The sequence below is a fragment of the Silurus aristotelis genome (assembly GCF_946808225.1).
Source record: "Silurus aristotelis genome assembly, chromosome: 15".
NCBI lineage: Eukaryota > Metazoa > Chordata > Actinopteri > Siluriformes > Siluridae > Silurus > Silurus aristotelis.
In genome coordinates, this window is record NC_139588.1 from 22743792 (window position 1) to 22758994 (window position 15203).

A 15203-nucleotide genomic window follows, 5' to 3' on the forward strand; every position below is an offset into this window, starting at 1 on the left:
CAGTACAGTGGGTATAGTTTTTGCAGATGTTTTTACGGTTTGTACTTGTACACATGTACATGTGACAAGTTAATCCTTGAATAGAAAAAAAATTACTGTGAATAGAAACTCATGTCTCAGTGGCTCCCCACAGTCTGTGACCAGGATGATGTGGACCATCAAAATTCAGCTAATCAGAACAAACTGAGGCCCTGTTTTTGTTTGTCATGTTGCTTTTTTTTTTATCAATTTTCATATGTTCTCACTTGTCTGTGACCTTTTTTTTTTCTAAAACTATTTTAATTAATTTAAGCTTGCTGAAAAGTGTCTCGTTTTGGTGTGCATGGGGTTTTGTTTTGTTTCTAAAGAGGCAAACCTCAGGATTGACAAGAAAGTAAAAATCTGTTACCCTTAATGCCTGACTTCTGGCGGCAGTTGGTGAACTAGAGGTGTTCCTGCTTGGCTTGAGGCCAATAATGATATTGACTGAGCGTAACTGTGAATTATGCCCAAGTCCTAAGTGCGTCATTAATTATTATAGGAGAGCGATTAAAGAATAATTAGCCTTTTCCTTGCAGGATTTGTCTTCTTGGAACTGCTGTGCTGTGCAAGTCACTTGCAGCATTAATGCAAGCTGTAAACTTTGCAGTATCCATTAATGTGGTCTTCCTGTTGCTGTTACTTGTTAATGATGTGCATCACTCTATCTTTTTCTCTTTCTTTTTATAGAATTCTCTCTTCGCTGATGGAGAAGGACCAGTGATCACCGTGCCGTGTTGCCAGGTGGCTTGATTTTCACCAGAAAGAGACCACAGTTGACTTTAATCAACATTGTTTTGTCCCTGGCCTCCTAGCTAAGTGACGGCGTACGGTCTCTGGAGATTCTAAATATTCCGCAAACATGTTTCAGTGCTAAACTTGGCCTCTTGACTTACCATGACCAGCCTGAAGCGTTCGCAGACCGAGCGCTCTGTGGGGGGCTCCGTGCCTGCCACAGATGAATTTTATACCCGCCGCCTGCGCTTGCCCAATGGAGGAGCTCCTCCTCCACGCAGCGAGAGCACCCACCTGTCCGGAGGCACTCCTGGAGTGCCAAAGATGGGTGTCCGGGCACGGGTTGCTGACTGGCCTCCGAGGAAAGACGGTGGTGGCGGTGGTGGCAGCGGTGGGAGTGGTAGTGGTGGTAGCAGTGGGAGTGGAAGTGGTGGCGGAGGATCAGGAGGAGGAGGAGGAGGAGGAGGTAGTGGTGGTGGTGGTGGTGGTGGTGTGTGGCATATTACAGTGGAAGCAGACTCACCATCAACTACTTCTGGGAGCACTCAGAGCAACCTTTCTGCCAAGCTTGGTCACTTGATCAGCCCTCAGGATTCATCGATGCTGCGCAATATTCAGAATACACTCAAGAATAAGATCCATAGCAAGGGCAAAGACAATCGCTTCCTATCTCCAGATGGTTACTTGGGCTCACCACGCAAGGGCATGCGTCGCATTCGCCAGCGCAGCAACAGCGATATTACCATCAGTGAGCTGGATGCAGACGGCAACGAGGGTTGGTCATTTTCTGGCTGGACACCAATGCATCGTGAATATGGCAGCACCTCCTCCATTGACAAGCACGGTGTCTCCGGAGAGAGCTTCTTTGACATGCTTAAAGCCTATCAAACGGATGACCCTGATCAGCGTAGCCCGGCTCCTGAGAAATTAAGTGAACTTCTTACTGTGGCACACAAGCAGACTGCCCTTGACCTACCAGACGGGCCTCTGGGACCCCCACGTGGTAGTCCTGCAAGTCGTCTGAAGGAAAGAGAAAAGCATTTAAAAAGGCGTTCCAAGTCTGAAACCGGAGGAGAGTCAATATTCCGCAAGTTACGAAGCGTGAAGGCAGAAGGTGACTCCTCTCGTGCAGGTTCAGATGCGGAAGATGGGAAGTCTGAGGATTTGGGTCCACCTCTGAAGCCTTGGGTCTGTCAAAAGGGGTTTGCTCATTACGACGTGCAGAGCATTTTGTTTGACCTTAATGAAGCCGTGCAAAACCGGCAGAGTGCCTCCAAAAGGAAAAACACCACCACCGGAGCCTCTGCTGCTGCTGCCGCTTCAGCTTCCACCTCATCCTCATTATCGTCCACCCAGAGCGGGGCATATGGCTCTCCCTGCGGCAGCCAAGAAGAGCTGAACGCCAAGGATGGACCGGCGATGGACTCTGGTGACGATAAAACCAACGATCTTGTCCTTAGCTGTCCCTGCTTTCGTAATGAGATAGGAGGCGAAGGTGAGAGGAACATCAGCCCCTCAAAGCAGGGCAGCATCGGCAGCGGGTCGGCTAATTCTTCACGGGACGAGGACAGCTCTCGCGAGGCGGCGCCCAACACACATTTCAGTAACGCCGGCGTAGCTGTACTGGAAGCTCCGAAAGATGGAAAGAGCATACATCACGAGAGGGGAAAGAGCAACATTTTGGAACATGTAGACTTGGGTGCTTACTACTACCGAAAGTACTTCTATTTAAGAGGTGAGTGTGAGGGGTTTTATTATTCGCCAAGAGCAATTATCAATAATTTAACTTTTAGTCTTCAGAGGTTTAAGGCAAAGTAGCAGGACCCAAATGCGCCAGGGTGGAAAGTCACTACTAATCTATATTCTAAGATGAATTAGGTTAAAATTGGTGTAGTGTTATATTTTGTTTTTATTTGCACTTTCTGAAAGGTTGCTCACTGCTATAGTTTACATCTTACAAAGCATCTGAACATTAACTACCCACATGAAGGAATCATTATCTAACTGAACCCTTAGTAGTTTAATTCATGGTGCAACCGATGAACTTTTCCATCGAAACCGGGCTACCTGTGTTCATCTGGTTTAACCTGCCCCTGGGAAAAGCGGTTTGAAGTCAGTGGGGTGCAGCCAATTTTTGGCCTGTGCAGATGTAAACAGAAGCCTGAAACAAAGGCACTTCATTTTTTTCCAAATCTTTTGCATCGCAATATTACAGGTCACGTTTTCTCTTCTGGACCTTTAAAATAATGTGAATTACAGGTCTTGTATCATGTATATCACCACCTATAACAGTACATGAGCAGTATCATTTGTCGTAATACCGTGTGTAGAAATGTTAACGTGATAATCAGGCGGCTGATGACGATGAACTGTTCAGTGTTTTCCGTCACTCTTGCATAACGGCATTGCCGGCATCTAAGGAGTTACACAAGCCGGCGCATCGATTCACTGAAATAATCCGTGTATGTAAGCGCTGAGGTTTGCACCGATAAAAAGGCTGTTATATAACCATAGAGCTGCCATGTGAACTAAGTAGTCATTGTGTTAACTGTTCAGCATCCGGACAAAGAAGCAAGCACACATTTTAAATTCCTTTTAATAAATAAAAATAAATAAAATAAATAAAAGACGCACCATAAACCACCTTGATAGTTGTACAGATATCGATTCCTTGAGAGGAGTTGCTCACAACCAGCTCCTGCACTGATGGACAATAGTGACTTGTGTTTAGAGCAACATTTTTCCAAATCAAGAAAATTGTTAAGAATTGCCATTTCTCCACGTATTACAGAAGATGCCCCTGCTGATTTCTTCCTTTATTTTCTCCCTCTTGTTTTTTATTTTTATTTTTCAAGAGCACTGGAACTATTTAGGAGTGGATGAAACACTCGGTCCAGTTGCCGTGAGTCTTCGGAGAGAGAAGCTGGACGATCATAAAGAGCACGGCCCGCAGTACAATTACAGGGTCATCTTTAGAACCAGTGAGGTGAGTAAGAGAGCAACAATCTGGGACCTTTTTACTTATATATGACTTATTGTGTACTTTCTAGATTGTTACCTCTGCGTTTATGGTTATGAGTATATCTTTAAGCACATTGTGTTTTTCAGTAAATCTCTCTGTCCTCACAAACAGCGTTTTCGCTAAATTTCTTTTTCACAAACAGCGTTTTGGGTTTACCTCTCTGTTCTTAAAAACAGTACCTTTCAGTTAATCTCTGTCCTCACAAACAGCGTTTTTGGTAAATCTCTTTGTCCTCACAAACAGTGTATTTAGTAAATCTCTTTGTTCTCACAAACAGCATTTTTGAGAAAATCTCTCTGTCCCCACAAACAGCGTTTTTCAGAAAATCTCTCTGTCCTCACAAACAGCATTTTCAGTAAATCTCTCTGTCCTCAGTGTTTTTCAGAAAATCTCCCTGTCCTCACAAACACCGTTTTTCAGTAAATCTCCCTGTCCTCACAAACAGCGTTTTTCAGTAAATCTCGCTGTCCTCACAAACAGCGTTTTTCAGTAAATCTCGCTGTCCTCACAAACAGCGTTTTTCAGTAAATCTCTCTGTCCTCACAAACACCGTTTTTTAGTAAATCTCCCTGTCCTTACAAACACCGTTTTTTAGTAAATCTCCCTGTCCTCACAAACACCGTTTTTCAGTAAATCTCCCTGTCCTCACAAACACCGTTTTTCAGTAAATTTCTCTGTCCTCACAAACAGTTTTTTTCAGTAAATTTCTCTGTCCTCACAAACAGTTTTTTTCAGTAAATCTCCCTGTCCTCACAAACAGCGTTTTTCAGTAAATCTCCCTGTCCTCACAAACAGCGTTTTTCGGTAAATCTCCCTGTCCTCACAAACAGCGTTTTTCAGTAAATCTCTCTGTCCTCACAAACAGCGTTTTCCAGTAAATCTCTGGACAGTGTTTGGAGAACATTTTCTATAAACAGTTTTCGGGGAAAAAAAAAAATCTCACTTTCTTTTTGAAGTGTTTTTGGGAAATTTTGCAATCAACATGGAAAGCATTTGTTCAGCTTTCTCTTTTTCTTCAAAATTAATGTTATATTATTGAAAATACTAAATAGATGTTACCACCACTCGCACATTACGTCAGACACCTCAAGAAAACCACTAACAGCTGCGTATGGAACGCTTAATAATAATCCTCATGTCCAATACACTTATTACACATTAAAATATAATACTGTGCTTCCATGTGACCAGAAGACCAAAACCAGGAGCGCAAACCTCCATATCTTAGTTTTACAAACAAGCCGAGTTTTTTCGGTTTAAGTGTAGCCTCTTTTCCAGCAGGCAGCAGTGACGAGAACTCTGCTCTGACGCCCACCCGGCATCTTATATAACGCTCTTAGAAGCGCTAACCGGCTGTCAAAGCTCAGCGCTCATCACGCTAGCGCCCTGACTGGCCCACTGCCCCCTTAAACACACCAAGATCTGGACAGCTGCTCTAGACCAGTTCCTCGCAATCAAAAAGAGAATGGAGGCCGACCTTTCTGACTCCTGATGGAGACGCCACGTCATTTATAGAAGCTACTTGTGATTCAGATGCGCTCTGATGAAGCTTAATAGCTTTGATCGCGGTGTGACTCACGGCACTGCGCGGTACCTTTTTTTGTGCGCTGCTATTTCCAGATAGGTAGGAGGTGGGTTTTTTTGTGTGTTTTTTAAACCTTGTACATTTCGAACCAGAGTGTGTATAGAAGAACACATTAATATAGAAGAAAGAGGTGGAACAGCTTTACACCTTCACAGTGACCAGAATCTATAAATATACCTGAAGATCCAATGCTCATGATTAGCTTTGTGGGGTTTGAGTTCACATATCTATGTACACTCACTCACCTGTGGCACAAACAACTGCATGTGTTTGGTCTTAGCTATCTAGCTACACTACAATGGCAAAAGTATTTGGATGCCTGACTTCCCAGCCTGATGTGGTTCTTCTCCAAACGTTGTAGGCACACAATTGTACAGGACGTATTTCGATGCTTTAGCATGAAATTTTTTGCACTCCAGGCCCCCTCACCTTCTCACCAAAATCAGTACCTGACTTTACTAACAGCTGAAAGAATTTCAAATCTCCACAAAATCTAGTGGAACATCTTCTCCGAAGAGTGAAGCTTATTATAATGGGTGTTTTTTGGCTATATAATGTAGATACAGTAGTACATCCCCAAATATCTCTTTTTATTCACACCAGATATATTAGCGGAGCTAATATATAGCAGAGCAGTTAATTTAGAGTTTTTGAAAAAAGTGAGATTTTGTGTGTCTGTAAATCCTCTGAGGGGAATTACAGCAACTTTCTCAAATAGGTTGTGTTTTAGCCTTAATGGTTGTATAGCAAAAACTCTGAGAACCTGAGAACTCAACTTCTGGATTTCTGGAGGTTCCAGGTAGGGTGCAGTTCTGGAAAAAATGTGGCACTGGAGGCATTTTTAGTTTTATTTATTTATTTATTTTTTTATAAACCCGCAGTGGAAATCTGACTATTAATTCTACACATCACACCTCCCTACATCAACACATCCCCTGACAATTATTCACATTTATTCAATTCAGTACATTTTTATTTGTAAAGCACTTTTAACTATGGACATCATCTCAAAGCAGCCTTACAGAGATAAAGCGGATATAAAGTTGTATAAATGTATTTATGTGCTTCGAATCTGGAAAAAAAAATATTTGATCAGAAGATCCACTTGCAAAACAATGTTGGAATTTAACTTTTCTGGTCGAATAAACAAGATTTATTTTTTTTATGTTTATTGTAATGTTTCTGGGTTTATTATTTGCCCACAGTATGTTTATTCATTCATTTATTTGTTTGTTTATTTCGATTTAACATTTATTATAAATAATAAATGTTAAATCGAATAATATATATATATACATTAATTTTTTTTAATTATTATTATTCTTTAGCTTCATCACACACATCAGGAGCCAAAAGCGTTACACAATAATTGTCTTATTCTGGAAAAGACTGACTCTATGAACTAAAAGTATTAGCACCCTTGGCTATGTCACGGTACGCAGGCAGCTATAAATGAAAAGTCTGCACTAAAATACATAAAATGGCGTTCCAAGCGTTCTTCATGTCATTTACGTCATCATGTGTATTTACAGGTTCGGCCGCGCTTGTGTCACTTTTCAGGATAGACGCATAATAACTTTTTAGCTCCTCCACAAATCTTCTCAATATAGAAGTCGTGATGAAGTACAAAAAAGGGACACTGTTGCGGTGTGGAAACAAACCTGTAGCAACAGAATCCTCTATAATAATATATAACTCATAAATAACCTCATTACTGCGCTTCCCCAGCTGATGACTCTTCGAGGCTCCATTTTGGAGGACGCCGTTCCCTCTACATCTAAGCACGGTTTGGCTCGAGGCCTGCCTCTGAAGGAAGTTCTAGAGTACCTCGTCCCTGAGCTGAACGTTCACTGCCTTCGCCTCGCTCTCAACACGCCCAAAGTCACGGAGCAGCTGATGAAACTGGATGAGCAAGGGGTAAACCTTCAGAGTGCTCGTACTCACGTTCACAATTGTCAGATACAGTGATGTAGAGATGATGATTACTCCCTTATGCTTCTTGTGTGTTCCCGTGTAGCTGAGTTTCCAGCTGAAGGTGGGGGTGATGTACTGTCTGGCTGGCCAGAGCAGCGAGGAGGAGATGTACAACAACGAGGCGGCCGGTCCCGCTCTGGAGGAGTTCCTGCAGCTGCTCGGAGAACGAGTGCGTCTCAAAGGGTTCAACAAGTACCGCGCTCAGCTCGACACCAAGAGTGAGTCTGAGCATCACCCTGAGCTTGATTTATTATTTTAATCCCGAAAAGGTTTTTCGTAAAAAGTTCAATAAATCTCCGGACAGAACACGTACCACCGATTACACATGCGTGATAATGTTTTAATTGAAAGCGCTGTGATTTTTCTCCCTGCTCTCTAAGCCCACTCTGGCTGTTCGGCTCAAACATTTGGACCGATCACATGCCCGGAAATCCTCCAGCCGATTATGAGATCATGTTTCTCTAAAACGCTGGGATTGTGAGAATCTCAGCGTGCAGCACTGAGATATCGGAGATCCGATGGAATTAAAGATGCTGTTTTTTTTTTTTGTTTGTTTATTTTCTGCTAAATTTTTTGGACATTTGCACCTAATTGAGCTTTAAACAAAGTAAAAACAGTGTACTGGTTTTGTCAGTGTGTTGTTACAGTAACCAGATAATTGACAGGTTGCACAAACTGTATAAAAGACCACTAAGGTGTTGATTTCAACAATGCATCAACATTTATTTTTACATTTACGGCATAAGCCAATTAACCAGTTAATCAATCAAATCAATGAATTGACCAATCAACCGATCAGCAAACTAACTCATCATCAAATTAATCAATTAAACAAGAAATCATTTGATCAATTAACAAAACAACAAATCAATCAATTAACCACTCAACAAATAATTAACCAACCAACCAATCAATTACTAGTTATAATAATTTGAGCTTGATATGCAAATGTGGTAGCTCAGTGGTTACGGCATTGGACACTGGATCCAAAGCTCAATCGCAGGCACACCAAACTGCCACTGCTGGGCCCCTGAGCATGGCCCTTAACCATACAGCTGCTCATTTGTATGAATGAGATAAATGGATAAGGCCATAATGCCATACATGTAAAAATGAAGCCCCCAAAACAAAGAATTAAATCAATTCTGTATGCTTTTTTTCCTGCAGCTGATTCGACCGGCACTCACTCATTATACACCACATATAAAGACTATGAGATCATGTTCCACGTGTCCACCATGCTGCCCTACACCCCCAACAACAAGCAGCAGGTGAGACCACATTCATGGTGGTTATTATATATAAATATAAAAACAGGCCTCTTGCATGCTGGCACTCACGTCTGTGCTCCATTGCCCGTAGCTTCTCAGGAAACGGCACATCGGGAACGACATCATCACTATCGTGTTCCAGGAGCCGGGAGCCAAGGCCTTCAGCCCCAAGAACATCCGCTCCCACTTCCAGCACGTCTTTGTGGTGGTGCAGGTGCACAACCCGTGCTCAGAGAACACCTGCTACAGGTGAGGACTTTCCAGTAGTAGTACGAACAGGGCATGATGATACTTGTGGGCGGGGTTTTGAGAGATACCTATTGCTAATTGGTTTCCTGTATTTTCCCAAGAGAAGAAACAATACACCAGGTATTTATATCACATAAGCGATACGATGACGTGCTTATAGATGTCAAAAACTTCTACATGTAATCTGGTACCTGAGGGCCGGAATCACAATCATGGCTGATATTTAGGTCAAGAATGTTGTCATTTATTTCTTTATTTTAACTCGGGGAACTACCTGTGAATGTTTGTGGCAGCCAGTGTGTGGACGCCCCAGTCAGTGTGTCGGTGTTCTACATTTTTTATCCTCCACGTTTTTTTGCACCGACCCCCTGATTCCACATACTTATGTGTTATGTAAAACTCTCTCAGATGTGCAGGTGCTGTTTGAGAGCACACTGTGTTTATTTAAAAGGAGAACGTGCTCTGTCCTGTGTGTGTGTGTGTGTGTGTGTGCCAGGTTTCCTCAACCGAGCCTTCCCCTCTGTTCCAAATGTGTGTTATTTCCCATGACGGCTTTACAGATTCCCTCTATTTCATTTTCTCCTCCTTCAATTTTGTGTGTGTGTGTGTGTGTGTGTGTGTGTGTGTGTGTGTGTGTGTGTGTGTGTGTGTGTGTGTGTGTGTGTGTGTGTGTGTGTGTGTGTGTGTGTGTGTACCATAAGGAACATTGTTTAATTATGTTCTCTTTATAGGGGTGGTGGCACGAGGCTGCTCTCGGTGACCGTGTCAGCTCTGTTATTTGTCAGCATAGCTCAGTTATTGGTTCGAGAAAAATCCGAATTAGAGACTACATGAAGCCAGAGGCTATGAAGATGACCAACATGGACCTTTTCGCTCTCTCTGCTTTGCCTTTTGGGGGGGGGGGCATTTGTAGCTCATGCGTTAACAAAGTTCAGGGGTGGTTTTGGAAAGTTACCAACGGATGGATGAAGCGATAGACTAACAGATGCAGCCATAGATGTTCTCATGGGGACAGATGAAGACATAAGAATGGACAAAGACTTTTTACTGGGATAGACCTAAATGGTCTAACTGGGATAGATGTAGACTGCTTGATGGGGACAGATGTATACTTCATTTCCTCACTATGACAGACATTAACTGCTTGATGGGGACAGATGTAGACAGTCTAATGGACAAAAAAATTTCTCACTGGCATGGACTTAGATGGTCTTACTGGGACAGATGTAGACAGCTAGATGAGGACAGATATATTCATCTCACTGGGATGGACATAGACTGCTTGATGGGGACAGGCATGCAGACTTCTTCATTTGGGATGGATGTAGACAGCTTGATGGGGACAGACATGCAGACTTCTTCATTTGGGATGGATGTAGACTGCTTGATGGGGACAGACATGCAGACTTCTTCATTTGGGATGGATGTAGACAGCTTGATGGGGACAGACATGCAGACTTCTTCATTTGGGATGGATGTAGACTGCTTGATGGGGACAGCTTGAAAAGACTGATGAAGTGATTCTAACTGGGACGGATTTATGTTGTCTCACTGAGATGTTTAACGTTTTCCGTGGGGACAAATGTAGACTGTTTCACTAGGACGGATGTCTATGCCCTATCCAATGATTGTTCTTGCCAAATTTGCCCCAGGAGGTTTTGGGACTGGGAACAGGACTTGGACTGGGCCACAGTAGGGCCACTTCAAGGTTGGTTTGTCCTGGTCCCATTAAGACCTTTTCCTGTTGAAAAGTCAATTGTCAACTTCAGCAGGTTCTCCAGCATTATTTATGCACATTTTGCTCCATTCATTCTTCCTTTAGTTCTAATATTTTGTCTGGTCCCTGCTGGATGTGAAGCATTTTCAAAGCAGGATGTTACCTGCTTCCATAATTTACAGTAGTGATGAAAAACATTGAGGCATAGGTGGATTTTGGTTTTCTTCCTTGGTCTCATTTGACCGCAAAAATGTTCTCCTGCTTTCTGGCAACTCCTCACATGCTTTCAAATACCTTAATGTTCCATCAGATTTACCTTTGTTTCTGTATCTTTTGAAACCATTCTCATGTTCCTTCAGATTTACCTCCAGACCAATGAGCTTTCAGCATTGATTCACACACGTTTTCGGCGCTTGAGCTCGTTGAAGGTCTTCCTGATCTTTCGTCATCTTCCAGCGACGTTCTTCTGCTCTTCTTCTGCCACGTTGCAGCATTGCCGTAAACTTGTCCAATCATGTCAAATGTCTCTGTGGCAGATTTGCCCAGTTTTACGCAGAATTTCACGTTTGCTCTTTCTCTAACTTACTGTCCGTGATGAAATCGCAAACGTGGTAAAGCACATGGTCAGAACAGCACCAGTTACACAGCTCCCGAAGTCTTTTTGCACACTGGCGTATGAAGGTCGGTGCTTCCTGTGACTGTGCGTGCAACCTCCTGCTGCCATCTGTTGGTGTGTTACAAAACTAAACTTTTGGATACCACGTACGTGTACAGTTTTGCTCTCGTCATCGGGCTCTGCCGCACCCTTGCAGCTCCGTGACACAAATGCAGCAATGCGAGGTGTTTACTGTCACAGTAACGCCATTTTACACTGCTTATTTAAGGCCTGTTTTCAGATGATCCTCTAGAACGTCCTTGAAACCCTCATCGGGTTTTAATCCACATGGAAAACGTGTTTAATGATAGTTAAAAAAAAAAACGAGGTTGGTTTGAGGAAAAGTGAGCGTCTGTCATTAAACTGTGGTTTTGTTTGGTGCATTTCTCAGGCTGTGAACTTTCACACACACACTTTTTAAGCAGGCCTCCGTGTGGGCAGTGTGTCGTGGACTGAAGCGGCCCTCACGCTGGGCATTTATAGTGCACGTATGTAATCCGGTGAGCCTCACTTGTACCTAAGCTATAGGGGTCAGACAGGAACAATGAAGCAACCCGATCACGGTGAGTCACTGGCCTTTCAGTTCGACTATTTTCTTTTGCGTGGAATGTGCTCCGGGTTTTACTTGACCTTCAGAGCGCGGGTGGTGGCTATCGGTGGCTCGGCGCCTAAACACTCTTTTGGAAAATCGTGTTTCGGCGACGTGGTTTAAACTCTTGTCTATTTTTATTTTTAACCTTTGATCAATAATCTGCTTGACTTAATGACCTGTTGCTCATGACACCGTGTATCCACTAGGGATGTGCATCTCCATGGTCAACAAAGTCTACGATACATTAAAGATACATATGTGACTCTCAGGACACGCCTCCGTCTCCGTAGTGTTGTCATACGTCATGTTCACGTAGTAGCAGCAGTGCTGAGAGAACGAAACTGTTTCGTGAGGAGACATCGACCTACAGATCAATTATTGGTCAGTTTCTAAATAATGAAAGTAAAGAACATCTACTGATAATAATAATAGAAAGAAATAGTTTTTACTGATGCATAAATGTTCAAAACTAACTTGTATCCAATGCACACTATTTTTAAATAGATGCATTAATGTCCTGAGAGTCACATAGAATACAGATTACCATGGCAGAGGTAGAGCTGAAACTTTATGGAGACACAACAGGAAAAGAACTTCTGGTTTTATTTATTTAATTTTTTTTGTACTACAAAGGCGTGTTTGTGAAGGGGCCATGCATTAGAAGTCAGAAGGCACTTAAGTAAATTGATGATTTTCTGTCTGTTTGAACCAAAGAAACAAAAGTGACGATTGGTACCATACTGAATTTGCAGATCATTGTATTTTCTTCCTTGCATCGTATCTCATTGGATTGGATGGAAATCGGATCGCGTTGCATCATAAGAGGGGTGAATCGTATCGCATCGGTAACTGCTTCATATGTAATTTTAATGTTTTGTATCGTCGACTATGCATCAAGATGCGAATCGCTTCGGCCTCAGTTACAGAGATGCACATCCCTAATATACATAAAATCTCGCACAAAAGTAAATACACCCTCAGTTAACATGTCAAAATTGTGTCCAAAGTGTGAATATTGTGTGTAAGCACAATTGTTCTGTAGCACTGCTTTAATCCTCCTGGGTATGGAATTCACCAGAGCTGCACAGGTTGTTGCTGGGATCCTCTTCCAGTCCTCCATAATGACATCACAGAGCTGCTGGATGTCAGAAACATGGCGCTTCTACACCTTCTGCTTGAGGATCCTTACAGGTGCTCAATAGAGTTTAGGTCTAAAGACACACTTGGCCACTCCATCACCCTTACCTTCCTCAGCAAGGCAGTGGTCATCTTATCGGTGTGTTTGGGGTCGTTATTATGTTGGACAACTGCTAGTCTGCCCAGTTTCTGAAGGAAGAGCATCATGTTCTGCTTCAGAACGTCACATTACATGTTGGAATTCATGTTCCCCTCAATGAACCGCAGCTCCTCAGTACCATCAGCACTCATGCAGCCTCAGACCATGATGCTGGCACCATGCATGACTGTAGACAAGAACTAAATTGGTTCTCCTCACCAGGGCCTCACCACTTATGCTGGACACCATCTGAGCCAAACAAGTTTATCCTAATCTCATCAGACCACAGGACATGGTTCCAGTAATTCATGCTCTTGGACAGGTTGTTCTGCAGCAAACTGTTTGCATTTTTTTTTTTTGTTAGCAGCTTCAGAAAAGGACTCCTTCTGGGACGGCGGCCCACAAACATACTTGTTGCGGTGTGCGGCGTTTGGTCTGAGCACTGACAAGTGGATGTTCTACTTCTGCAACCTCTAAAGCAACGCTGCAGAACTTATCTCATCTCATCTTCTCCCGCTTATCCGTAATTCGGGTCGCAGGGGCAGCAGTCTAAGCAGATTCCCCAGACACTTCTCCGTGTCCAGGGATCGGGCTGTCAAGGCCCCCGCCTTCGACTGCTGCCCAATCCTCTCAGCACCGGTCCCTTACGGTCCCTCCTGCAGGTGGTGAGCCCACGGGAAGGCGGCCCCACGTCACTCCGACGTCACGGTCCTTGATTTATTTTTCTCGTAAGGGTCCCCTGGAGCATAGAGTGTTAAGGGCCTTGCTCAAGGGCCCAAGAGTGGCAGCTTGGCGATACCGGGGCTTGAACCCCCGACCTTCCGATCGGTAACCCAGCACTGCAGAACTTATGTTTCTGTTTTTTGAAGCAGCTTCTGCACCTGATGTACAGCACAAGGACTCGTCGACTTTGATGGACCCTTGCGAGGTCTGTTCTGTGTGGAACCCGTCTTAGAAAACCTCTGTATGACCCTGACCACTGTACTGTAACTCAGTTTCAGGGTGATACTGATCTTTTTACAGCCTCGGCATCTTTGTGTAGAGCAACAAATCTGATTCAAATATTTTCAGAGATCTTTACCATGAGGTCCATGTAGAACATTCAGTGGTCAGTATGAGAGAATTCAACTTAAAGCACTGACTTTTAAATGTTTAAATACAAGATACACACATTTATATGTTTCTGTCAATCAGGCAAAAACATAAACATGATGAAAAGGACGTGTGGCTTTGCATCATTACACCACGACAGTAAACCTGTACTGATACACAAACTGCATATGGACTTTAAAATATATCAGTTTCATTTCTATAGTATTGTCTCTTGAGGAGATGTACTACCATAGTTGTAAGGGGGTGCACTCACTTTTGAGAGATACTGGGTGTATATATATATATATATCCTGTTTCTAATCTGTGCTTCACCCCCTTTTCCCTTCTTTCCTGCCTTCAGCACTTCAGCTCCTCACAGCTACGCCTGGCCAACCGCTCGCGAGTTCCAGGCATACCAGACAGAACAGGAAGCTTTAGATGTCCATTCCAGAGGCTTAATGAAAGGAAAAGAAGAAGGGTGTGGGGTAGGGGGTGAGGAGCTGGTTTAAACGGGGGATGAGAGAGCTCCAGGAGTGGGAGGATTTTCACAGACAGAACACAAAATACCACAAATCCAGCCAAAAAATTTGCTGTTTTTTTTTCTCATGTGAAGTTGGACCAGCTTCCCTGAGATTACTCCCACAAAATGTTCCCCGGTGGAATGTGTGCAGTCAAAGAAGCAGTGCTTTCTTTTCTTTTTTCCCCCCCAATACCTCCTGAGAAATTCTTTCCAGCGGGTATTGTTTCTACTGGCATACACAACCTTGAGTTTTGATCGCACGCTCGTCTAATTAGAAACCGATTCGAATTGGTCGTTTTTCGGAGACAGACATTTACTTCCTGATACATTATTTTTAAAAAGGGATGCTGCGTTTTTTTTTTGTACCCGGGGGAAAAGTTCGACTCATCCATAAACATGAAACGGGGGCGTTCTGGAGACTCAGCGATTATCTCGCACACTTGATCTTATTTGTGTTGTGTATTAGATAAAAATTCCCTCGCTCACCATTTTTTTCT

The 15203-nt window shown here is 43.2% G+C and overlaps 1 protein-coding gene and 1 long non-coding RNA gene across 8 annotated transcripts in view; one reads left to right on the forward strand and one right to left on the reverse strand.

Moving 5' to 3' along the window:
- Positions 1-15203, forward strand: part of sipa1l1 (signal-induced proliferation-associated 1 like 1) — a 74127-nt gene that overhangs the window by 45486 nt on the left and 13438 nt on the right. For all 7 annotated transcript variants that reach the window (XM_083562581.1, XM_083562579.1, XM_083562580.1 and 4 more), the window contains 6 exons: positions 709-2488; positions 3609-3739; positions 7089-7277; positions 7378-7552; positions 8502-8605; positions 8697-8854. In XM_083562581.1, coding sequence (XP_083418707.1) covers positions 916-2488; positions 3609-3739; positions 7089-7277; positions 7378-7552; positions 8502-8605; positions 8697-8854 — 2330 coding nt within the window. In that variant the 5' untranslated portion in view covers positions 709-915. The remainder of the gene's footprint in view (positions 1-708; positions 2489-3608; positions 3740-7088; positions 7278-7377; positions 7553-8501; positions 8606-8696; positions 8855-15203) is intronic.
- The window catches only part of LOC310738012, a 102483-nt gene that overhangs the window by 35009 nt on the left and 52271 nt on the right, over positions 1-15203 (reverse strand). The gene's annotated exons all lie outside the window — the stretch shown is intronic.